The 19,560-nt window shown below is 39.9% G+C and overlaps 1 protein-coding gene across 1 annotated transcript in view; it reads left to right on the top strand.

The window, feature by feature from the left end:
• Nucleotides 1–19,560, top strand: part of lrp1bb (low density lipoprotein receptor-related protein 1Bb) — a 172,887-nt gene that overhangs the window by 43,362 nt on the left and 109,965 nt on the right. The window contains exons 3-11 of the mRNA XM_034561869.1: nucleotides 613–732; nucleotides 1,337–1,465; nucleotides 5,521–5,778; nucleotides 6,769–6,931; nucleotides 11,536–11,758; nucleotides 13,570–13,762; nucleotides 13,923–14,066; nucleotides 15,269–15,505; nucleotides 15,823–16,003. Coding sequence (XP_034417760.1) covers nucleotides 613–732; nucleotides 1,337–1,465; nucleotides 5,521–5,778; nucleotides 6,769–6,931; nucleotides 11,536–11,758; nucleotides 13,570–13,762; nucleotides 13,923–14,066; nucleotides 15,269–15,505; nucleotides 15,823–16,003 — 1,648 coding nt within the window. The remainder of the gene's footprint in view (nucleotides 1–612; nucleotides 733–1,336; nucleotides 1,466–5,520; nucleotides 5,779–6,768; nucleotides 6,932–11,535; nucleotides 11,759–13,569; nucleotides 13,763–13,922; nucleotides 14,067–15,268; nucleotides 15,506–15,822; nucleotides 16,004–19,560) is intronic.

Below are 19,560 nucleotides of genomic sequence, written 5' to 3'. Positions count from 1 at the left end.
ATTTATTCTGCTGAACTTTTATCATGCCATAATTGGCTGTTCTTTCTTTCCTTCTGTATGAAGATAAGTGCTGTACAGAGCATCGTTACCAAAAACAACATTCTGAAAATATGGGAAATTACAATGTTGGGACTTCCTGAGGGCTGCTACCTGTCAGTCAGTGTATCAAATGATGACTTTATAATGCAAGGCTGGTAATAAGTCTATGATTGTTGGGTCACTGATTTATATGGGAATTTTTGAAACTAACAGTTTAGTTTTAACATTTATACTTCTATACTAAATCCCTTTTTACTCTCTACCGGTCTACATTTACTTATCAACACAGTGACATTTCTTACTTTTATTACGTCTGCCTATGGGAGACAAGTACACACAAAAATAAACACCATTATCTTTTCATAGGGATTCATAGAAACTATGTTCTAATAAATGTTTAAACTTGTGACAGTCAACCGGAATTCTTTTCGTTAAATCACAGGGGAGCAGTATTGACTGAAAAGGCTACGAATGAGGAAAATAAAGAAAGAATTTCCCATTCCACGTCCCCTTTCATATCCTTTTTTTTCTCCACTTCTCACTTCCTCGCTCTCTTTCTCTTTCCCCCTGCAGAGCTCCTGTCAGCCTGCCACGAGCTCCGGTGTCGCTACGGCTGCGTCATGACGAAAAACGGCACCTTCTGTTTCTGCGCTGATGGCTTTGAGGTCGGGGAGGACGGGACTAGCTGCAGAGGTAGGATTCAGCTGCGCTGGTGGGTGTCTCCTGCAATGGAGCCATTCCCCTTTTCCCTCCCTCTTCCCCTCACCAATCCCTCCTTTTGCTCTGAGCCAGACTTCCTTCCGATGAATAAGCGGGAGGTGTTCTGTATATGCGAACCATCTGTCTGCAGGCAGGGCCTCTTGTACAGTGCATTACACTGCAACACACATGCATGCACGTGTCATATTGTACACATCTTCTCTCCCTTTTTACACTCCACATCTGTGCTACAGGCCTGGTTTCTGACAGCCAGGATGTTCCTGCCAAAGGTGCCTCTAGAGTAGTAGTGTCTTACTTGGACTCTGCACAGACCTTATACCAACGACATGGTACGACAGAGCATGATTATGCTCGAGGAAGGGTTTAACAAAGCAGCATTGTTTGAATTTGATCCTGTTGGGGAAGACATGAGCGAGAGGGGTTTATAGGGTACTCCAGCTTCGAAAAAGGCATTGGTTATAAAAGTAATTATGCCTGAGGTGCCACAGTGAGGCCACATTAAGTATACATTATGTATTTGGGTCACGTTTGAGTACACCTAATTTGTTACAAATGACTCTCTTCCTTTTTCTATAAGATCATGATGAATGTGCCATGTATGGCGAATGCAGCCAAACCTGCACGAACACCTACGGGTCATACAGATGCAGCTGCACAGAAGGATACATCCTGCAGCCTGACAAAAGATCTTGCAAAGCCAAACAAGGTGAGCGGCACACTTGCACTGGGAAATTATCTGCGCAGTATGTATGTTTCATTGCTAATAATAAGCAGGGCGGTTTTGTTCAACCAGAGTTTAATTCTAGCTTAGCATCTCCATGGCGCTCAATAGCTTTTGTGGGGGGCAAGATTAATGTGGTTTAGTAGTGACCACATCTATCACCCACATGAGAATGGTTAGACATGGTCAGCCCAGGATAATGCTAAAATTAATGAGCATGTGATTTTAATAGGGAGAGGTCTGGAGTGTTTTGTGCGGAGACAATGCCCAGCGTCACACTGATTTATGTTAATGCCTGATGCCGGTAACTAATCTGTCCCGATGAGTAAAATACCTTATAAATAAAAAAACGTAAAAATAAAACAACCCAAAGAGGTATTGTGCTTTGGTGGTACGTTGTCTGCAAGTAAACAAGTTCACCTTGTGCTGTATATTTTTGTGCTGTGCAATGAACCGTAAAGTGAATCAGATTTCTTTTAAGGGTGTTACTATGGCATATATGGGTTGGACATAGCTGGAGGCCCAACACACCTAGCTGGGGAGAACACCACTGTTGCAGCTTTTAATCAATGTGACTGGTGTCCTACCAGGAATAAACTGAATATGATTACCCATAAACTTAACTGAACCCAATGCTCACACGCATTAATATTAATTTAGCAGAGAGCAATAGCGGTACAGGGATAACTATGGGGTTACCATTAGTTGTAAAAGCTCATGAATATATATTTCAGATAGAGCTCTCTGACGCTAGAAGATGAGGAGCAACATGGAATGAAAAACATATTAATCTGTGTAAGATTAATCTAAAAACTGCAGCACAAATGTTCTTTTTGGGGTCTTAATCTTGATTTGATCTCATCTCATGTATTCCTTGCATAAATCTGACTCTACAACACACTGATGATTTTCATGTCTACTTAATAATTAAAAGTATATCCTACTGTACCTACTGTTTTTATTGACATATCTTTAATGGTCCTACACACAATAACAGACCCATCTCAGCTCATTTTGATGATGCCCCCTTACTTTGCATTCATTTGTCAATATCACAAGTTCCATACAAATCATTTCTTTTTAAATAATTTGCATAAAGCAGTTATGCAGCTGCTAATATCACTTTGCAGGCTAGCTAGCTAATTACCTGGGACCGTTTTCATAAAGATTTGCTCCTTTTTTTAGAATGATGTCTATTAAGGATTTCCCCTTACAGTTAAGACACAATCCTGGTTGGGATACAAGTTATTCACAAAGCATCTTATCCCTTAAGAGGACTCCTGTAAGGAGTAGGGAGGAGGACCGTTAAGAGGCTTAAGAGTTTCTCAAGCAGAGGAGAATATGCTGGAAAGACAACGAGGTGGGAGAGATGAATGACAGTAAATTAATGAAACACTACGGATTAGATGGTGCAGGGATAACGTTTGTCCTCGATCTCATTAGAGATGTGCTCACATCTCCCACCCAATGCAGTAATGCTATAATACCAGTAAGAGTGATCACAACACTAAGACTAAGACATCTGGTAACTGGACCAACAAAAGGTGTTCGCTGGTTTGTAGATGTACATTTGACCAACGCAGCAGCCACTTAAAAAGACTCGTCAGCTCTCCCGTCAATATCAAGTAGATCAACGACTAAAATTAATTAATAAATACGAAATAAATAGATCAATAGCTTATAAATATGTCAACTAACAGCATGTGAATAGGCTACTGCATAAATAGGCCTGTGTTTTCAAACAATTTGAAGGCTACTTTTAAGGTCGGCCTCTGGCTTAAAAAACTATTCAACAGATATGTTAACTACATAACATACTAGTATTCATAACTACACCATGTACACCAGTAGAGACTAAATTCTATAATCGATTTAACTGTCGATTACATGCATATTGTCACTTAGAGCGCATTCTTTTCTGTTTTTGATCACACTTATATAAAAGAATGAATACGTAGCAATAGGTGTTTCACCTCAATAAGGTAAAGATTTCTGTCCCTCTGAGAGGCTCAGAGTTGCACTGAGAAGTTTCCTGATTCACTCCTAAGCTCGGACTCCTCACTTCACTGTTTGGACTAAGTTGGGAGTTCTTTGAGAGTATCCTCAGAATGTTTGTGAATACGGACCCTGGTCAGCAACGACGCATCCCTCGTTCTTCTGCTGGTTCTCAGCCTTCCAGCTGCTGTCGAACACAAACTCACAAAAAGAGTAATTCTGACATTAGCTTTGAAAGCAAAAAGGAATGATTTATTGTAATTACAGTGAGATGTTAAATGTGTGAGCCAAATAATGCTAGACACAAAGAAAGCCTCATATAATTTGTAAAAAAAAAAAAAAGAATTCATAATGGTCTGTTCTAGAACAGCTTTGCCGTTATTTTTGCATATGCAAACATTTCCACTGATTGAATAAAAGTCAGGGTCGAGGAGAGAGCCTGGTCAAAACCCCATCTACCCATGAAAAATGTGGGACTACTAAAAGCTGATTCAGAGGGATAAGAGGAAGCAGTTATGTGAGCAGGCATTCTGATTTATTACTTATATTAGGAAGGTAGCCCTTGACTTGAACTTTGTGTGAAAGATCGGGATAAATAAGGACCCTTTTTAGGGGGTGAACCTGATGCCAGAGAATGTGCACACTCAATTAAGCCCATAAAGCAGTTTATCTCAGTTTTACCACCACTGACTGTCTTCCCTTGACTTGACTTATTTAACTATAAAGCAAGGAATCTCTGTCTCTCTGTCCTTCTGTGTTTTCTTCGCATATCTCGAGCACCGCTCATTTGATCGACTTGGTGGGTGTATGTCTGGAAACCCATGGAGGGCTTTTAGGAATTTGGTGTAATCTGAACATGCAACACTTTCAATATTAACAATTCAGGGCTGTGCAGACTTGCGATGTCCTTTGCAGCTGGCGAACATCGGTTGGCTCAGGCACAGCAGCCCACTTTTTTTCTTGCTGGATTCTGGATAACGTTAAAACCAAACTTTTCTTCACTCCCTTAAGCGGATATATTACAAAAGAACGGCCAGTTAGCATTGTAACTCAAATTGTGTATGTTTTTTGCCATTGGTCATTGCAGATTTGGCCATTGGTTATTGCAGATTTCCACTTTCCCCAACAAAAACATGTTCAAACATGAGAAAGTGACAAATTAACAACTTAACTTTCGACTCTGAAAACCTCCTGTGGTAAGACTATTCAAATTTATATTTCAAGGGATCAGTGAAAGAGACACAATACTAGCACATACATACAATAACTTGATGTATGTTCAATGTGGAGCTTTCAATGTACAATGCAGAATAGTTAAATTAATAATAATTTGTTATATTTTAGTTATCATATATTTGTTGAGTAAAATCAAAATCTGTAATGTAGTAGGCAACTACAACGTTTTCCTCTGTGGTAGAAGTACACAATAAGTAGTATACAGTTGAGTTGCATACTTTCTACGAACTTCGGTGGTCATTTTAGAAGTTATTTTCATGGTTCAATGAATTAGGATAGTTACATAATCCAATATCTTTAATACATGAACATTAAAAATGAATATATAGGTGTTGGGGGCCCTTTTAAGCAGAGGCCAGAGGCAGTTACCTATCTTGCCTAATGCTTAAGTCTGCCGATGGTATTTCTTTCCTGAACCAGAGTGTATTTCCTTTCAGTAGCATCTATGGCATAGCAGGTGTATTGCTCAGGACCCAAGGAAGTGCAGTATGAGGTAGTTGTTCTTCTCGAGAAAGCTGCAAGCAGCAACACCACAGGCCACGAATTAGCCCGTTCTGGCATGTTATCAACGGGTACTGTGTTTTATGAGTTTAATGAAAAATCAATTAGCTATGAAAAGTAGCTTTTGTGGGATTTTTTGGAGATGGTTTCACATGGTGTTTCTTCTGGCTCTACCTTTAATGGTGAAGTATTCTTTTGTCATTAAGGCATGCTTCCTGTCTTTATATTCTAGTATTCAGTGATTTGGCTGCCATTTAAACCCTTTCCTTGGTCCATGGTAACCATACATAATATCCCCTTCTCTCTAGATCCTGGTGACAGCCGTCCAATGCTTCTCATTGGTGGTTCAGATCGTATTGTCATCACCCATCTAAATGGAACAGGTCTCCAGCCCCTGAGGTCTCTGAGTGTAAATGGAACACTGGCATTGGATTTCCAGCACAACCAGGAAAGTGTATGCTGGGCTCTGTCGACAGAGTCCTCTGGGCAACTCCGCTGTGCTGAAACAAGAAATCTGCGTGGATTCACACGGGAACAAGAAATAAGAACACAACAAAGTTTGCAACGTATGTTTTTAGCTGTTTATAGTTCCCTTCTCTCGCAGCACATACACCTTTTCGTTTCCTTACTTTTCTTTGAGTGATGACCTGCTCTCAAATCGTGAACACTCTCCCCAGAAGCATAGTGGTGAGATGGGATACACAACACCCAATGCTCTCTCACACACATATGCTCACGCCCCTCTCTCTTTATATCGCTCTCCTGTATATTATATATATTCCCTATAACACTCTTACCTGTGAGCTAACTCTATATCTCTTCATTATCTGTCCGGTTGAAGGCAGGTTAGCCTCAGCGGTTTGGGCCACTCACCATCAAACCTGCAGGCTACGCCTGCTCTGATACTTAACAACCTTCATTCAGTGTAGTTGATCTTGTCCAGATTCTCACAAATATCAAACCTGTTGTTAAATGTGTCAGGTTTTGACTGGCAATCTTTTTAGGCTTTGCATCTAACCTCTTTCTGTCATTACCTCCAGTTTAATTTTGGTGCATTCATTTAGAACAACTGCATCTGAGGTGTCAGGTTACACTGTTGTTTGCAAAAGCATCATAGAAATATACCAGCCGATTAGCGTAATCAGTTGCCATGGTTTCATTTAAAGAGGCAATGTAACTGTGCCCCTTGAGGGAGCTTTACTTTTTTTTTTTTAATATATATATATTCATATAAACCCTGAATAACTCTGATGTCATCATGGTTGTCTCAGCCTGTGCTGAAACCTTTGTCAACTTGGTCTACGTAGTATGAAAGGTGTGACTTTTATCAGGTGTTTACAAAACATATTCTTGACTTGTGGAGGAACCAATATCTTGGAGGTGGGCTATTGACCAAAAGATTTGATATCACAACCTCTGCTTCTCCGATATTGATCATTCTTTTTTGAATATGTTTCTTTGTTAGTCATGCAGGTGAAAAATGTATTCAAGCGTTTTATTCTACATTGTTTGTCAACTGTTTTACACAAGAATGTAACCCCATTTTTCCATTGCAGATGTGGAGAACATGGCTATTGACTGGCTGACAGGCAACATCTATTTCGTGGACCGCATCACTGACAAGATATTTGTCTGTAACCATGGTGGGGACACGTGTGTTACTATCCTACAACTAGACCTGCTGAATCCTAAAGGAATAGCTCTGGATCCTCTCATGGGGTGAGTGTCCTGCAGCCTATATAATATACCGTCTCTAAAAGTACAGCGAGGCCCATTTATCATCTTGCATCTTTTGTAAAAAAAATAAAAAATCACAGAAGAGAAAAAAAATCACTGCATAGCAATTGACTTGTCTGGAAGAATGTGAGTGAGTTACCATGAAGGGATTTGAATGATTCCCTGTCTTTCGACTCAGCCCTCCTCTCTTTGAGCTGTGTAATTTGGTGGATAGCTGGTGATGCTTCAGACAGCTTCGACTGTCGAGACATTCATTTGTATTCACTGATTTCACCCCACATCCCTCAGTAAAAAAAGGCCCCTTCAGGAATTTCCATTACAGGTTTTTTTGTCTCTGTGGAGATCACAAAAAAACAGAGCAACTGCAGAGTAAAAAATATCCCCACACTGCTCACAGTGAAAACATTTACAGCATGTGGTTGACAGTCACACGCAACCTATTATGTAGGTTTCATGTGTCATCGGGCGGAAAAACAAAACAAAACAAAAAAATAAATTAAATAAATTGCATCCAGCAGCTGTACCAGAATGTGAACCAGTTTCAGTAGCTCAAAGCCTTTCCTGCCCTCTTCCTTCCAGTGAGCAAGACACGAGCAGGGCAGTTATTTTATGGGGAAAAACATCAAGCTTGGAGCACATTTGAACAAGATTTTAGAAACCGTGATACACTAATAACAGTGATGTGCCTTTTCTTTGCAGTACTAGAGCTTGTTGTGCAGTAACGACCACCTCCAAACAATACAGATCATCAATCATCTCGCTTTGCACCAATTCTATAAAGTGTCATGTCCATCACCCATAAGGCCGAGACAATGTAATCATTGAATCTTAACGTATAATTAATTAGATTGAGGCAGAACTACATTATTTATTATTATTTGTGGATGTCTAGTTTATAAACTGCACTTAATTTAACAGCTTGTTTTACCACTCAAAGCCATTGGGTCTCATCAAAATAATTAGCTGCTGGTTTCTTAATGACAAGGAAGATTTGTATTTGGTTGGCAGCATCTCTGCTTTCTCATTAAATGCTGGTCGGCCATTGTACAGCAATATGGCTTATGGTAAATAACCCAAACCGTATTGTTCCTATTAAAAATTCCTGTAATTAAGGCTGTTTTTTTTTCTTGTTCATTTGTCATAATCACACATGACTCGCACACATGCATGTAAGTGCCCATTCTGTTATGTGTATAAAGGGAGGATTGTATGGCCATAGAGTCTGCTGGCCTACAAGATATCTACACGTGCATGTTGCTGGCTAGAGATTTACTGTATAACAAAGAAGTTGGCCAAGAAGTTCCCTTCCTCTAATTGGTGAGATACATACAGCTGTTTCTAAAGAAGCCCGTCTGAGAGCGGTCTGTCATCCTGGAGCATTGGAGTGAAAACAACATGAATCAGGGAGGTGTTAGAAACCTGCACAGCGCGAGGAATGGTGTTTATAGAATATGCTCTGTTTTGGCACTGTTTTTACTGGTATTTAATAGTCTCTTTGTCTTTATCAGAAAAGGCATTTGTACGTTGCATTAGGAAAGCCTTTTGATTAACAACCCTTTCCTCTTTTTCTTTTCTTTTTTTTTTTTTCATTTTGGTGGATAATTTGTACATCATCTAAAATTCAAGCTACATGAGCTACCTGTGAGTCCCATTTTATTTTAGTGTTTACCATGTACTGTATGTTTCTGTGACTGGAAAGGGTGTACTCTGTATATGAAAACCCAATACAATCATAATTGAAAAGATTAGGGGAGTCTAGACGATATTGTGTTGATCAGTGCCATAATTAATTTACGCACTATGCCACAGAGTCAACCCTGTCCCCTTTAGGGACATTAGGTTTAACTATAGTCATTTGCTTTGCCAAATATATTTTGGGAAGACTTAATTACTGCCTGCATTGTGTTCAGTGGCAATATTTTGTCAATTACATTTTTTTGTCAAGACGAAAATCTCACTGGTATTGCAGATATGTTAAACATAAAGGGATCACTATGACGGTTATGTCATCCTGTGAGGACCATAAATGTCTATCAATGTTCATTGTAATCCATTTAATAATTGTTGAGGATATTTACCTAAAATCTAAATATGTCATTGGTGGCACTATAGGAAAACTCAGCGGATCTGTTTATAGCCACCAATGTCATATTGATTCATTGTGTGGTTGAATTTACAAAATACCATGACCGACACAATCGTAAATCTGTAAAAATAGGCAAAATAATTATTCTTGATTTTTGCAGAATTGTATCTCAAGAAAGTCTCAAGAACAAAATCATTTTACAGGAAGGAACATTTTTTTAATTTTCTTTTACAATTATACCTAAATTCAGATTGCATCCAAAAGCAGATACTTTTAGTTGTGCACAAGGTCAGAGTCCTTGACTATATAATACATGTTTTATTGTAAAGGTGCATTGCAGAATAAAAACTTAAAATCTAAACAAAGCAGCTGAAGGAAATTATGTACCTGCCACTGCATACAATGGACAGAAAAGTAAGAACAATGAAAAATTTGGAGTATGCCTTTCATTGTTGGTGTCTTTTCAGTCTTCTGTTTCACTGTAAGACACATCATTATTGTCTACCGGTCCCATGCATTTTTTAAAATCATTTCCAGAAATCCAACACGGATGTCGTTGTAGCTGCAGAATGCACAAATACAGCATAAGCACCATCGTAATCCCAGAAAGCTATAGTTTGTATGCCACATGGAGGTGCACCTGTTTGGGGAGCTATAGGTTCCTTGCTGACGCTGATGGTTTTTCAGCGCAGCTTGGTCCGGGGTTCAGAGGGCAGCCCATCTCTCCCCTGACTTGACTTGTGCAGATTAAGTCGGCTTCCCGCCGCTCTCCGGCTGTGGCTTGTTATCGCTGGAGGTTGTTGGAGCTCCGTCCTCTGAGAGCCAAAGCAAGACAGCATGGCACACCTTACATGTTAATTATTGTATATGCAGAACTGAGCAGTTTTGAATACTTAAAAACAGTGCATGAATTACAGGGCTACTCATCCACTGGCTCCCTGTGTCTTTAAGAATTGATTTTCAATCCTTCCTCACAGTTTTTGAGGTACTAAATTGTTTGGCTCCTCTGTGTGTCACACATTGTCTATTATTTTATGTCTACTCACATACCCTGAGGTGCTCCGCAGCATGTCTTCTAAATGTCCCCAGAATTACCACAAAGGAAATGGGAAATGCTGCTTTTATTGCATTTGCCTCCAGGTTATTTAGCTTCTATCAGAAAGGCATCCTCACTGGGTATTTTTAAAATAGCATTTGAAAACATTCTGATGCAGTTGTTTTGGAAATCCTACTAATCTAATAATAATTTGAAACTTATTTAATGTTTTGTTTTTCTTTGTTTGTATTTACTCATATAATTTAGCTTTATAGCAGCAGGAAATAGGCTTATTATTACTACTATTAACAAACTTACAGAAACAAAGCCTTGATATTCTACCATATCATCATATTGGTATGGCTAATTTGGTCACAGCTGTTGGAAATAAATAAATAAACATACTGTATTTACTTCTACTCCACAATATTTAAGAGTGAAATATATTATTTTGTTTTGCTCCAACAGCAGTTAATTCTTGTTACTGTACTTTGTAGATTCAGTTTTAATCTTTTTTTAATGTTAAACAAATGTGACATAGCACCATAGCGTATGCTTCAGTTAAGCATACTTACTCCACCACTGCCTGTTTCAACTATACATGTTCTCCATCAAACAAAAACAGAGCACCACTGGAGTACTACCTCATGAATGGTTTGGATCACCACCCACCAACTTAATATGTCATATGCTCCTTCGGTTCTCGTTTAATTTAATTCTCTATCGTGCTGGGCAGGTAGCATAAACATTTATGCTGTATTGTTTATATTATTTACTTACAGTATGCTTTAGTGTAAACCTTCCATTGGAAAAGGCTTTGCAGATGTGGTGGACTAACCAATGTTTCTGGCTAACCAAGCGCTCAGATAAAAACACAGCAGAACCAAAACTGTAATGAAACATGATCAGTCTTGAGAGTAACTATATACACTCAAGATTGGCTCCCACGCAACGTGGCAGATGTAAATTCGAACATAACCTGTAAACCCATTAAGCTAATGCTAACTCTTAGCCTCAGAAGTAACACTAGATTACTAAGTGTGTTAGCCGGGTAAGTTTATTAGGTGGCCATGCTCATGTTTGCATCTCATAGGTTTTTGAAATGTTAATACTGTTCCTTACCCTAGAACTCATTAAATGATCAGTATGAGTCTTTCTACTCTACAGCCCCATGCACACTGCTTCAACATGTGGTCAAATCAATCAAATCAAATGCTGGACAATATACAATATGTTAAGTTAAGTGTCTGTTTTATCAAATGGATGGAGGTACAGTAATTGCACCATCACACTAAACAATCCAGAAAATTGCAAAAATGTTTACTATAAGGGAAACAAAATACTTTTTTTTAATGTGCTTATTATATGTAGAAGAAATAGGTCTTTAAAGCAAAGAATGACACTGCTCTTCCGAAAAACTTATTTTACAGCATTTAATAATTTAAACACTCCCACTCTCCGCAGAATGCTCTTCTTCACTGACTATGGGAACGTGGCCAAGGTGGAGCGCTGCAACATGGACGGCACCAACCGGACCCTTCTGGTGGATTATAAAATTGAGCAGCCCACTGCTTTGTCATTGGACTTGGTCAAGAAGCTGGTGTACTGGGCAGACGCCTACCTGGATTACATCGATGTGGTGGATTACCACGGCAAGAACAGGCACACCATTATCCACGGGAGCCAAGTGAGTGTCATATTTCACTGTGAGCGCTGCTTTTGTCTTTTGTGGGCTCCACATCATAAGGATCCATTGTGGACAAACGTCAGTGGGAATCTGAATAGGCTTCTCTTATCAGTACTGTCTTCCTCTACTTTTGAGTGACTCCAAATTGTTACATGAGAGAGGCTTTCTAACTTTATGATTTAGGGCACCGTGCTTCATTACTGCAAGGCAGGTGGTATATTCACTGCTTGTTGTTGTAATTCACTCTTTATTTTCATATAAAAGGTCTTTTGAATGGGGATGATTATTGAATGGAAGGCACATTTGGGGCTATTGTACACTCTTGAAGCCTTTCATCATAGATTATGACTATTCATTAAAAGGCCTTTTCAAGCAACTTGATACTTAAATACTCACTCTTTATGAGGAAGGAACATTATACATTTAAACACCTTGTTTTTTATGCATGTGTTCTTTGCATAATATGGCCTCCTCCACAAGCTGGTGGCCCTTATTAGAAATTTGATCTTGCATCGACAATGACAAATGGCTTTCAGCTCTTTTCTTCATCTTTTCCATGGACTGTGTAGGTTTTCTTTGTTTTGTTTTGTTTCTGTCGTAGCCTATGGTATCCATGGTCAGAAGTAACAGGTTTGTTCACGGTTTGACTCTCTAGATTACAATTCAATGTCATTTTCCAAATTAAGTTAATTTCAAGTACAAATTCACAAAGACTGGATTGTGGCCGCTAATAGCATCATACATTTTACATCACTTGCAACTGTTATCTGCCCCAACTCAAGGTCTGATTCAGAAAAGATGTTGGGCTTATGATAATACAGTGTAAACACACCCATAGAGTTTTGCAGCAGAGTGTAATTTGCCCTTTTCTTTGGCGACTCATTATTATCCATGTGTATCCAAGTATAAAAGTGAACTTTGCACCAATATACAGTAGTAAGCAGAACAATGTCAGACTGAAACGTAAGCTCTATGCAGAGACATTCCTTAGGGTCAGCTTTAGCTAATGGGGATGAGTGGTTTGATCCCCGCTCTCCCCATAGTTGCATGTTGAATTTTCCTTGAGCAAGACACTGAACCCCCAGTTGCTTCACTGCAGCCCACTGCTCCTTAATAACTAAGGATGGGTCAAATGCAGAGAAGAATTTCCCCATGGGAATCAATAAAAATGTAAATTTCTTTCTTTCATTTTCAATACTTCAAGCAAGGTATTTAAATGTGACACAGAGAAACGGTAGTTGGGATTTAGTATACTATGATACTGACATCTATTATGAATGTGGATCAGTTATCACCAACTCACTGAAGATGCTTATAATTTCACTGCAAGTGTCAGTTTTAGTGATGATCTTTGTGAATTTGATTGTTTTTGCAATTGAGCTCATTTGAAAAGAATGGGGCCAATTGTGTGCCAAATCACCTCATTCGAATATGTCCAAATTGCATAGGAACACCGTTTGCTGGTGCTTTGAGATTGCACATTTTCTTTTTGTCTGTTTCTCATGCCCCTAAAGTAAAGGTGTGACCCAGTGAGCTTATGTGTACTTCCTGTGAACACAGCTCATCCAGGCACGGTAGCATGGGGGCTGCGGTGTCACAGCCAGGGGCCTCCCCAGGGAGTCCATCTTTTGATTCTGTGTGGGTTGTCAAATGTACAGACAGCCCTACCCCGCCACCCTCGTGCTTGCTGCATGATGAAATTAATAAAAAATATTGTTGTTGTTTTCTCTTGTGATTTTACTTATTTTTGGCTTCAGGCTTCATGATGTTAAAAACACAAAACAAACACCATGGATCTTCTTGTTTTGCAGGTGTCATACATTTATGCATTAGCTGTGTTTGAGGACTACCTTTATGCTACCCAATCTGACCCCTCCAAAGGGAATTACCCTGTGGAGCTGCTACGGATCCACCGGTTCAACATCACAGCTGAGAGTAGGACACTAGCCACCCTGGGGAATACTAGAGGACTCCGTGTTTACCACAAACTCACTCAGCCAAAAGGTAAAGGACTTTTCTTTTTTATAGATAGGTTAACATGCGCAAGTGTGTGTCAAAGTCTTTCCCATCTTGTGACTCAGAAGCTGGAGTCTGTGCAGGTACAGAAAGAGGATGCTTCATTGGCTTGTAATGATTTATCTTTCCTTCATGATTATGTCAACAGTCAGGAGTCAAGCATGTGAGATAACTTCATACGGAAAACCGGGTGGATGTTCCCATATCTGCCTTCTGAGTGGCAGCTACAAGTCCAGAACCTGCCGCTGTCGTACTGGCTACAGCCTAGGCTCCGATGGACAGACCTGTAAAAGTCAGTACATATTTTGCTTTGGATTTAAATCTCTTAAAAATGTATATCCTTCATTGGCAGTGCTTCCAATTATTTATAAACAAAAATATTGACTTATACCTGAAAGAAAACGTTTCGCATCAGTGTTCTTTTTGATATTGACATGTGCCTGTAGAGGTCATGTGTCATATTACAGACAAGGGCGTGCCACACATGCCTCAGCCACAGACTGACAGTGATAAAGATGACCGCTGGTGGACATAGACCCATTTGAAAGTGACGTCCCGATATTGATCTGTCCTGAGCCTGATTGATTATTGCCATAATGAGGATTTAAGTTTGTCTGCATTTGTTGGCTGGTCTGATCAATTGCTGGACATTGTGAACTTGACAATAAAAGCAGAAGATCAAATTGATGACACAATCTGTGGGCCCACCACTGTTCGATCGGGGTAACGAAGCATTGGGAGGCTTGCCGTGACACATTTGATTTATTCCCCTCTCATAGATGTTCTGATGACACCAGCTATCTTTCTCTTGCTTGTGCTTTCCGTCTCCCTAAGCATAATGAGATTCGGTGCTAAATGGTAGTGCTTCTTCATACAGCAGTCACCGTGGGGTTTGATATCTGGGTCTCTTGCTATGCTTAATTGTCTGCTGGGTAGTTGGTCTTCCTCTCACAAAATGATAAATTGAAGTGAGGCATGTGTGGTCCTCACCCCCAGCATCCCAGTCTCTTGGGTAGGGGCTGAGAGCGAGGAGAGGTCTGCTTCTCTCACTGGAAGCCCTCTTTCATTTCTCCTCCTGCCTGGATGGATCCCAAAGGGTTCGAGAACATACAGCCCCCTGAGCGGCAGACGGGCCACAGAGGAGCTGCCTCAGCTTTCTAGGCCTTTCTGTTTGCTACACAGACACCATGTTATTTTAGATCAAAAGCTGTGGTTCACAGCCAAGGTAAGTATTGCCATTGTCTGTTTGCTCAAGCATTTTATCTGTCTTACTGTCATGGCAGCTTTGTAGCAGGAGCATGATTGAAGGGGCAGAGTAAAGTCATTGGCTCTGATTACTGGCTCAATTAATGTGAATGGATGGCCTTGGCTCTGGCGCACATATAAGAACAATGTGGCCAGTAAGAGGGTTTAATGCTGGGATCAGCATTGATGAATTAGACCAATTAATTGACAATAACAGTAAAAATTGGTCCGTTCTTTCTTGCCTCGCAGAGCCCAAAAACGATCTCTTCCTGTTCTATGGTAAGGGTCGTCCCGGGGTCATCCGAGGCCTGGATATGAATATTAAGTCCAGCGATGAGCACATCGTGCCAATCGAGGACCTGGTCAACCCTAGAGCAATCGACTACTACGCAGAAACCGGTCACATCTACTTTGCTGACACCACCAGTTTCCTCATTGGACGACAAAAAATAGACGGAAACAGCAGAGAGACAATACTCAAAGATGGTGGGTCTAAATTGCTTTTTTATATTTTAATGCATTTTTCTAATATTAATTAAACTGACATTATGCACTCATTTAAATTAGTAATTATTTCCTGGCTTTAAAATAAGGTTGGAGCCATACTCACATACTCTTAATCTACTCAAAACACAAGCCTACTCAAAATGTAGTATTCCTGCATTGTTGCATCTTTAAAACACAAAAACTGTTTAAACATATTTTAGGAAGACCAATCAAAGTCACAGTACTGCATGAAGAGAACATGTTTGAAAACATATTTAGTGATTATGTTGAATTCTTTGCTGCTGATTTCTTTGTAGAACTTGACAATGTTGAAGGAATCTCAGTGGACTGGATTGGGAATAACTTGTATTGGACCAACGATGGCTACAGGAAGACGATCAGTGTTGCCAGACTGGAGAGAGCCTCCCTGACCAGGAAGACTCTGTTAGAAGGAAATATGTCACATCCCCGGGCCATCGTGGTCGACCCTCTGAACAGGTCAGGAAAAAACACAACACGCACTAAATTGTATATAAAGGACATACAAAAATCCAATAGCCAGTAGTTAGTAAAAAAGGTCAGTGGTGGCTAGGGACTCAACAAATTGGGGAGGACAGGAGGAAAATAACCCATGGTGTCATGCTCTTTGTCACTAAATGGCTACTTATCTCTACTTTCTTGTGCTCAACAAAAAATTAGGCAGTGAACCAAAATGGTTGACAATATATTTTTTAAACTATCACTGCGGGCTCTGGGAGGGAGGGAACCTGTGCCTAATGTGTCACTAGAAGCCTGTCAGACCAACAAGGGGTGAGGGATGATCCTGTCCCGAGTGAGCGGAGTGCAGCAGCACATACCGCCGGTAGTCTTGCCACGGGTCCGGCCCGACCGTTGGTGCAGCGAGGCCCGAGGGTGCACCAGGAGTGCAGAGCTCTCCCCAGCACTGTCCTGCCACTACCGCGCCCTTCAGTCCAAACCTATTCTTCCCGTCAGCTTAACAGTGCGTCAGGCTGCTCCAACAAGCTTACTGTTGCGTTGGCTAATGCAAGTAGCTAGCTACTGCTTGATAAAAAAAAAAGGTAATTTGAATTTAGGACAAGGCCTGACTAAAATAGATTTTTTTTGTTTTTTAAGGAAGATATACACACATCCAAGGTGCAGGTGAATTGGAAAGGAAAACTCCTGTAAAGCATCTTAGTTTGAAGCTGTGGAGCAAAGCTGCAGTATTTGATGTATTGGGGTGAAAATGTGTTGATACTGTTTATACCAGCAGCCAGCTCTAAGATGATGTTTAGGGCGTGTCAGGTGTAAAAGTGATTTAGCATTGTTTCTGGATAATGTATTGGTTCTGCAGTTTACAAGTTTGCAAAACTGACCGATGTATGTGTCGGTGTCCACGTGCCTTTAAAAAAAAAAAAAGGTAATTGGCATATGTTTGATAGAATTGACAATTGTAAATTGCAGTGTCAGTTCTCGTCTTTTTTATTTAGCTCCTTCCTTAAGCTTTTTTACATACCTATTGCAATTTTTCTTTTTTTTCACTGGATCTGAAGTGGCAAACATACATCTGTTTTGATCTCCTTCTTATGTCTTCTTCCTGTGCCTTTTTGTAGATATAAATATCACTTTGCATCAAATGTTAATCCTGGAGATCATCTGTTTTAACAGACATCTGCTTAGACTGAGGATCACATCATGTGTCTTTCAAGAGAAAACATGTAAATGTAAACCAGCATAGTTAAACTGAGAGAATATCTGCTGTTCTAACGAGTAGAGGGCTGTGTTTTATTTATTTGGTGAAAGAAAACGGTAGCTTGTGTTGTTGCTTGAACATAAACCATAGCTGGTTAACCAATTAACCAATCTCATATCTGTTTCTCCATAGATCTTTTTTTTTGCGAATATATATGGAGGACATAAGCAGCAGAGATGGTATTTAACATATTGAGGAGATGCGGCAAAGCTCAAATTCATTGAGCGTCTTAAGGATCTTGAGGATTAACACTTTAAGGCTTAAATCGTATTAACACAAACCAAATCCATAGCAGTCAGAGATTAGTTTTCAAGCCTCGAGGGGGTTGTTCCAAACATTTCGCCATACACAGCCGCTTCACTGCTGTAGGTAAATACACCAAAACCCAAAACTTCTTCACACTTGGTTTTGATTTGCGTCCCTTCCACTTGTCCATTCCTAACTGTGCAAGTCCACGATACCTATTACATTTACTATTTACCTTTATCTCTCATAAAATAATGACACAGATTTAAACATCCAAATACATATTACATCTCACAGTGGTGCAGCCTGTATATGGAAGAAAATAAAACACACAGATTAAAAAACTTAAAATCTATACCTTCATCTTGCGTGAAGGAGAAATCCAATAGAAACAACTGTGGTGAGAACACAACCATACACTTGGGGGACTAATGAGAAAATAGCATGCTGGTCTTGTGTCAGAATTTCAGCCCTGACAGATATGGCGTAGCAGCAGTGTTCAAGGTGGAGAATATTATGTCATTTTATTTTTGTAGAAGGTTTAATAACTTTTGCTCCGACCCTCCCGCTGACAGCACAAATGATTAGAAAAGCTAGTTTTGGGCCTCTGAGGGAGCATTCAGCCTAAACCCGACAGTCTTTTGATCTCTATCTGCTCTGCTGAAAGAGTCTCTTCAGGTAAAATGGATGCACCTCTCCAACTGATTTCTTGCTACCTTATTTTCTGCCCTGTTTGCCGCCTCTAGTCTGTGTTGACAAGATAAGGACTCCTAGTGTCAACTTAACAGTGTCATACTCTCTATCTCAATCTATAGGAATCTCATACATGTATTCACCTAACATGTACAGGACATGTACACACATAGAATAGCAGATTGCATTTGATGAAAATAGGACTGCAACTAACGATTATCTTTATCATTTAATCTGCAGATCATTTTTTGTTGATGAATTGAATATGGTTTGTCTAATGAAATATTAGCAAATTCTGAAAGATTGTCATCACAGGTACCGACGGTACAAGGTCAACGTATTGTGTCATCCAATTAACACTGGATTACTGTCACAGAGGAGTAAGAAAAACAGAAAATATTTCCATTTGAGAAGCTACGACCTTTAAGGTTTTGTAATTTATGCTTGAAAATAACTTTTAATCAATGTGCTAATCAAAATTAATTGACTAACTATTGCAGCTCAACACATGAAAATATGGAATGAATAGTATTCAGTTGACACATTTATTACATTCAAAAGAATGGAAAATGTATTTACTTTCTTATTTGCATGCAAGTGCATAGTGTGTCCATCAGTCCATTTGACATGGTGTCCATGCATGTCTCTGTGCACAGTGTGTGTGTGTGTGTGTGTGTGCTTGTGTCTGTGTGTGAGTGTGGAGCATTGCTGAATAATTCATGAGATCATAAAGATGACTTCAAGACAGAGTCTTCATTTACCTCCATATCCCATTCCGTTTCTCCTGCCCTTAGCCAGCCCTCTATCATTGATGAGAAACAGGGGGCCACATGGCTCAGTCAGCAACACTCAAACAGAGCAAATCCCCTGGGCATGGTTACTAGAGAACAGATCATGTCAAATCGTTGACCCAATCCCGTTTCAAATACAACAGGCCCACTGAGAGTTGCAGTCTTAGCATACACAGACAGGATACCTTGAAAAAAGTTTTTTTTCTTTGTGGGGTGGGGGTGGACTTCTTACTTTGCTTTGTTGTGCAGTCGAGCAGCACTTTAACTTGATAAGTCAGAATAATTTCTTAAGCTACGATGCACTCTCTTTTGATTGCCAAGTGTTTGATTACTTGGTTTTACATATGGGAAATCTGGATTCCAGTTGATTTCCATTTCAGTGGGAACACTCGTCATGATATTAGTTTTCTGAAGGAATGGTTATTAAGCTGTACCGGCAGCACCGGTTGTGTTCTCTGCATGAATCAAAGCAGCATGTGTCAGACTCACCGGGGAGCACAGTCAAGCCTTCCCATGGGTGTACAGAACAGAACCCACAAGGCACATTTAATTGTGATGTTGCATTCATCATT

The sequence above is a fragment of the Cyclopterus lumpus genome, chromosome 21, assembly GCF_009769545.1.
Source record: "Cyclopterus lumpus isolate fCycLum1 chromosome 21, fCycLum1.pri, whole genome shotgun sequence".
NCBI classification, from domain to species: Eukaryota; Metazoa; Chordata; class Actinopteri; order Perciformes; family Cyclopteridae; genus Cyclopterus; species Cyclopterus lumpus.
The sequence above is the reverse complement of the archived record's forward strand: the minus strand, read 5'-3'. Positions and strand labels throughout refer to the sequence as shown.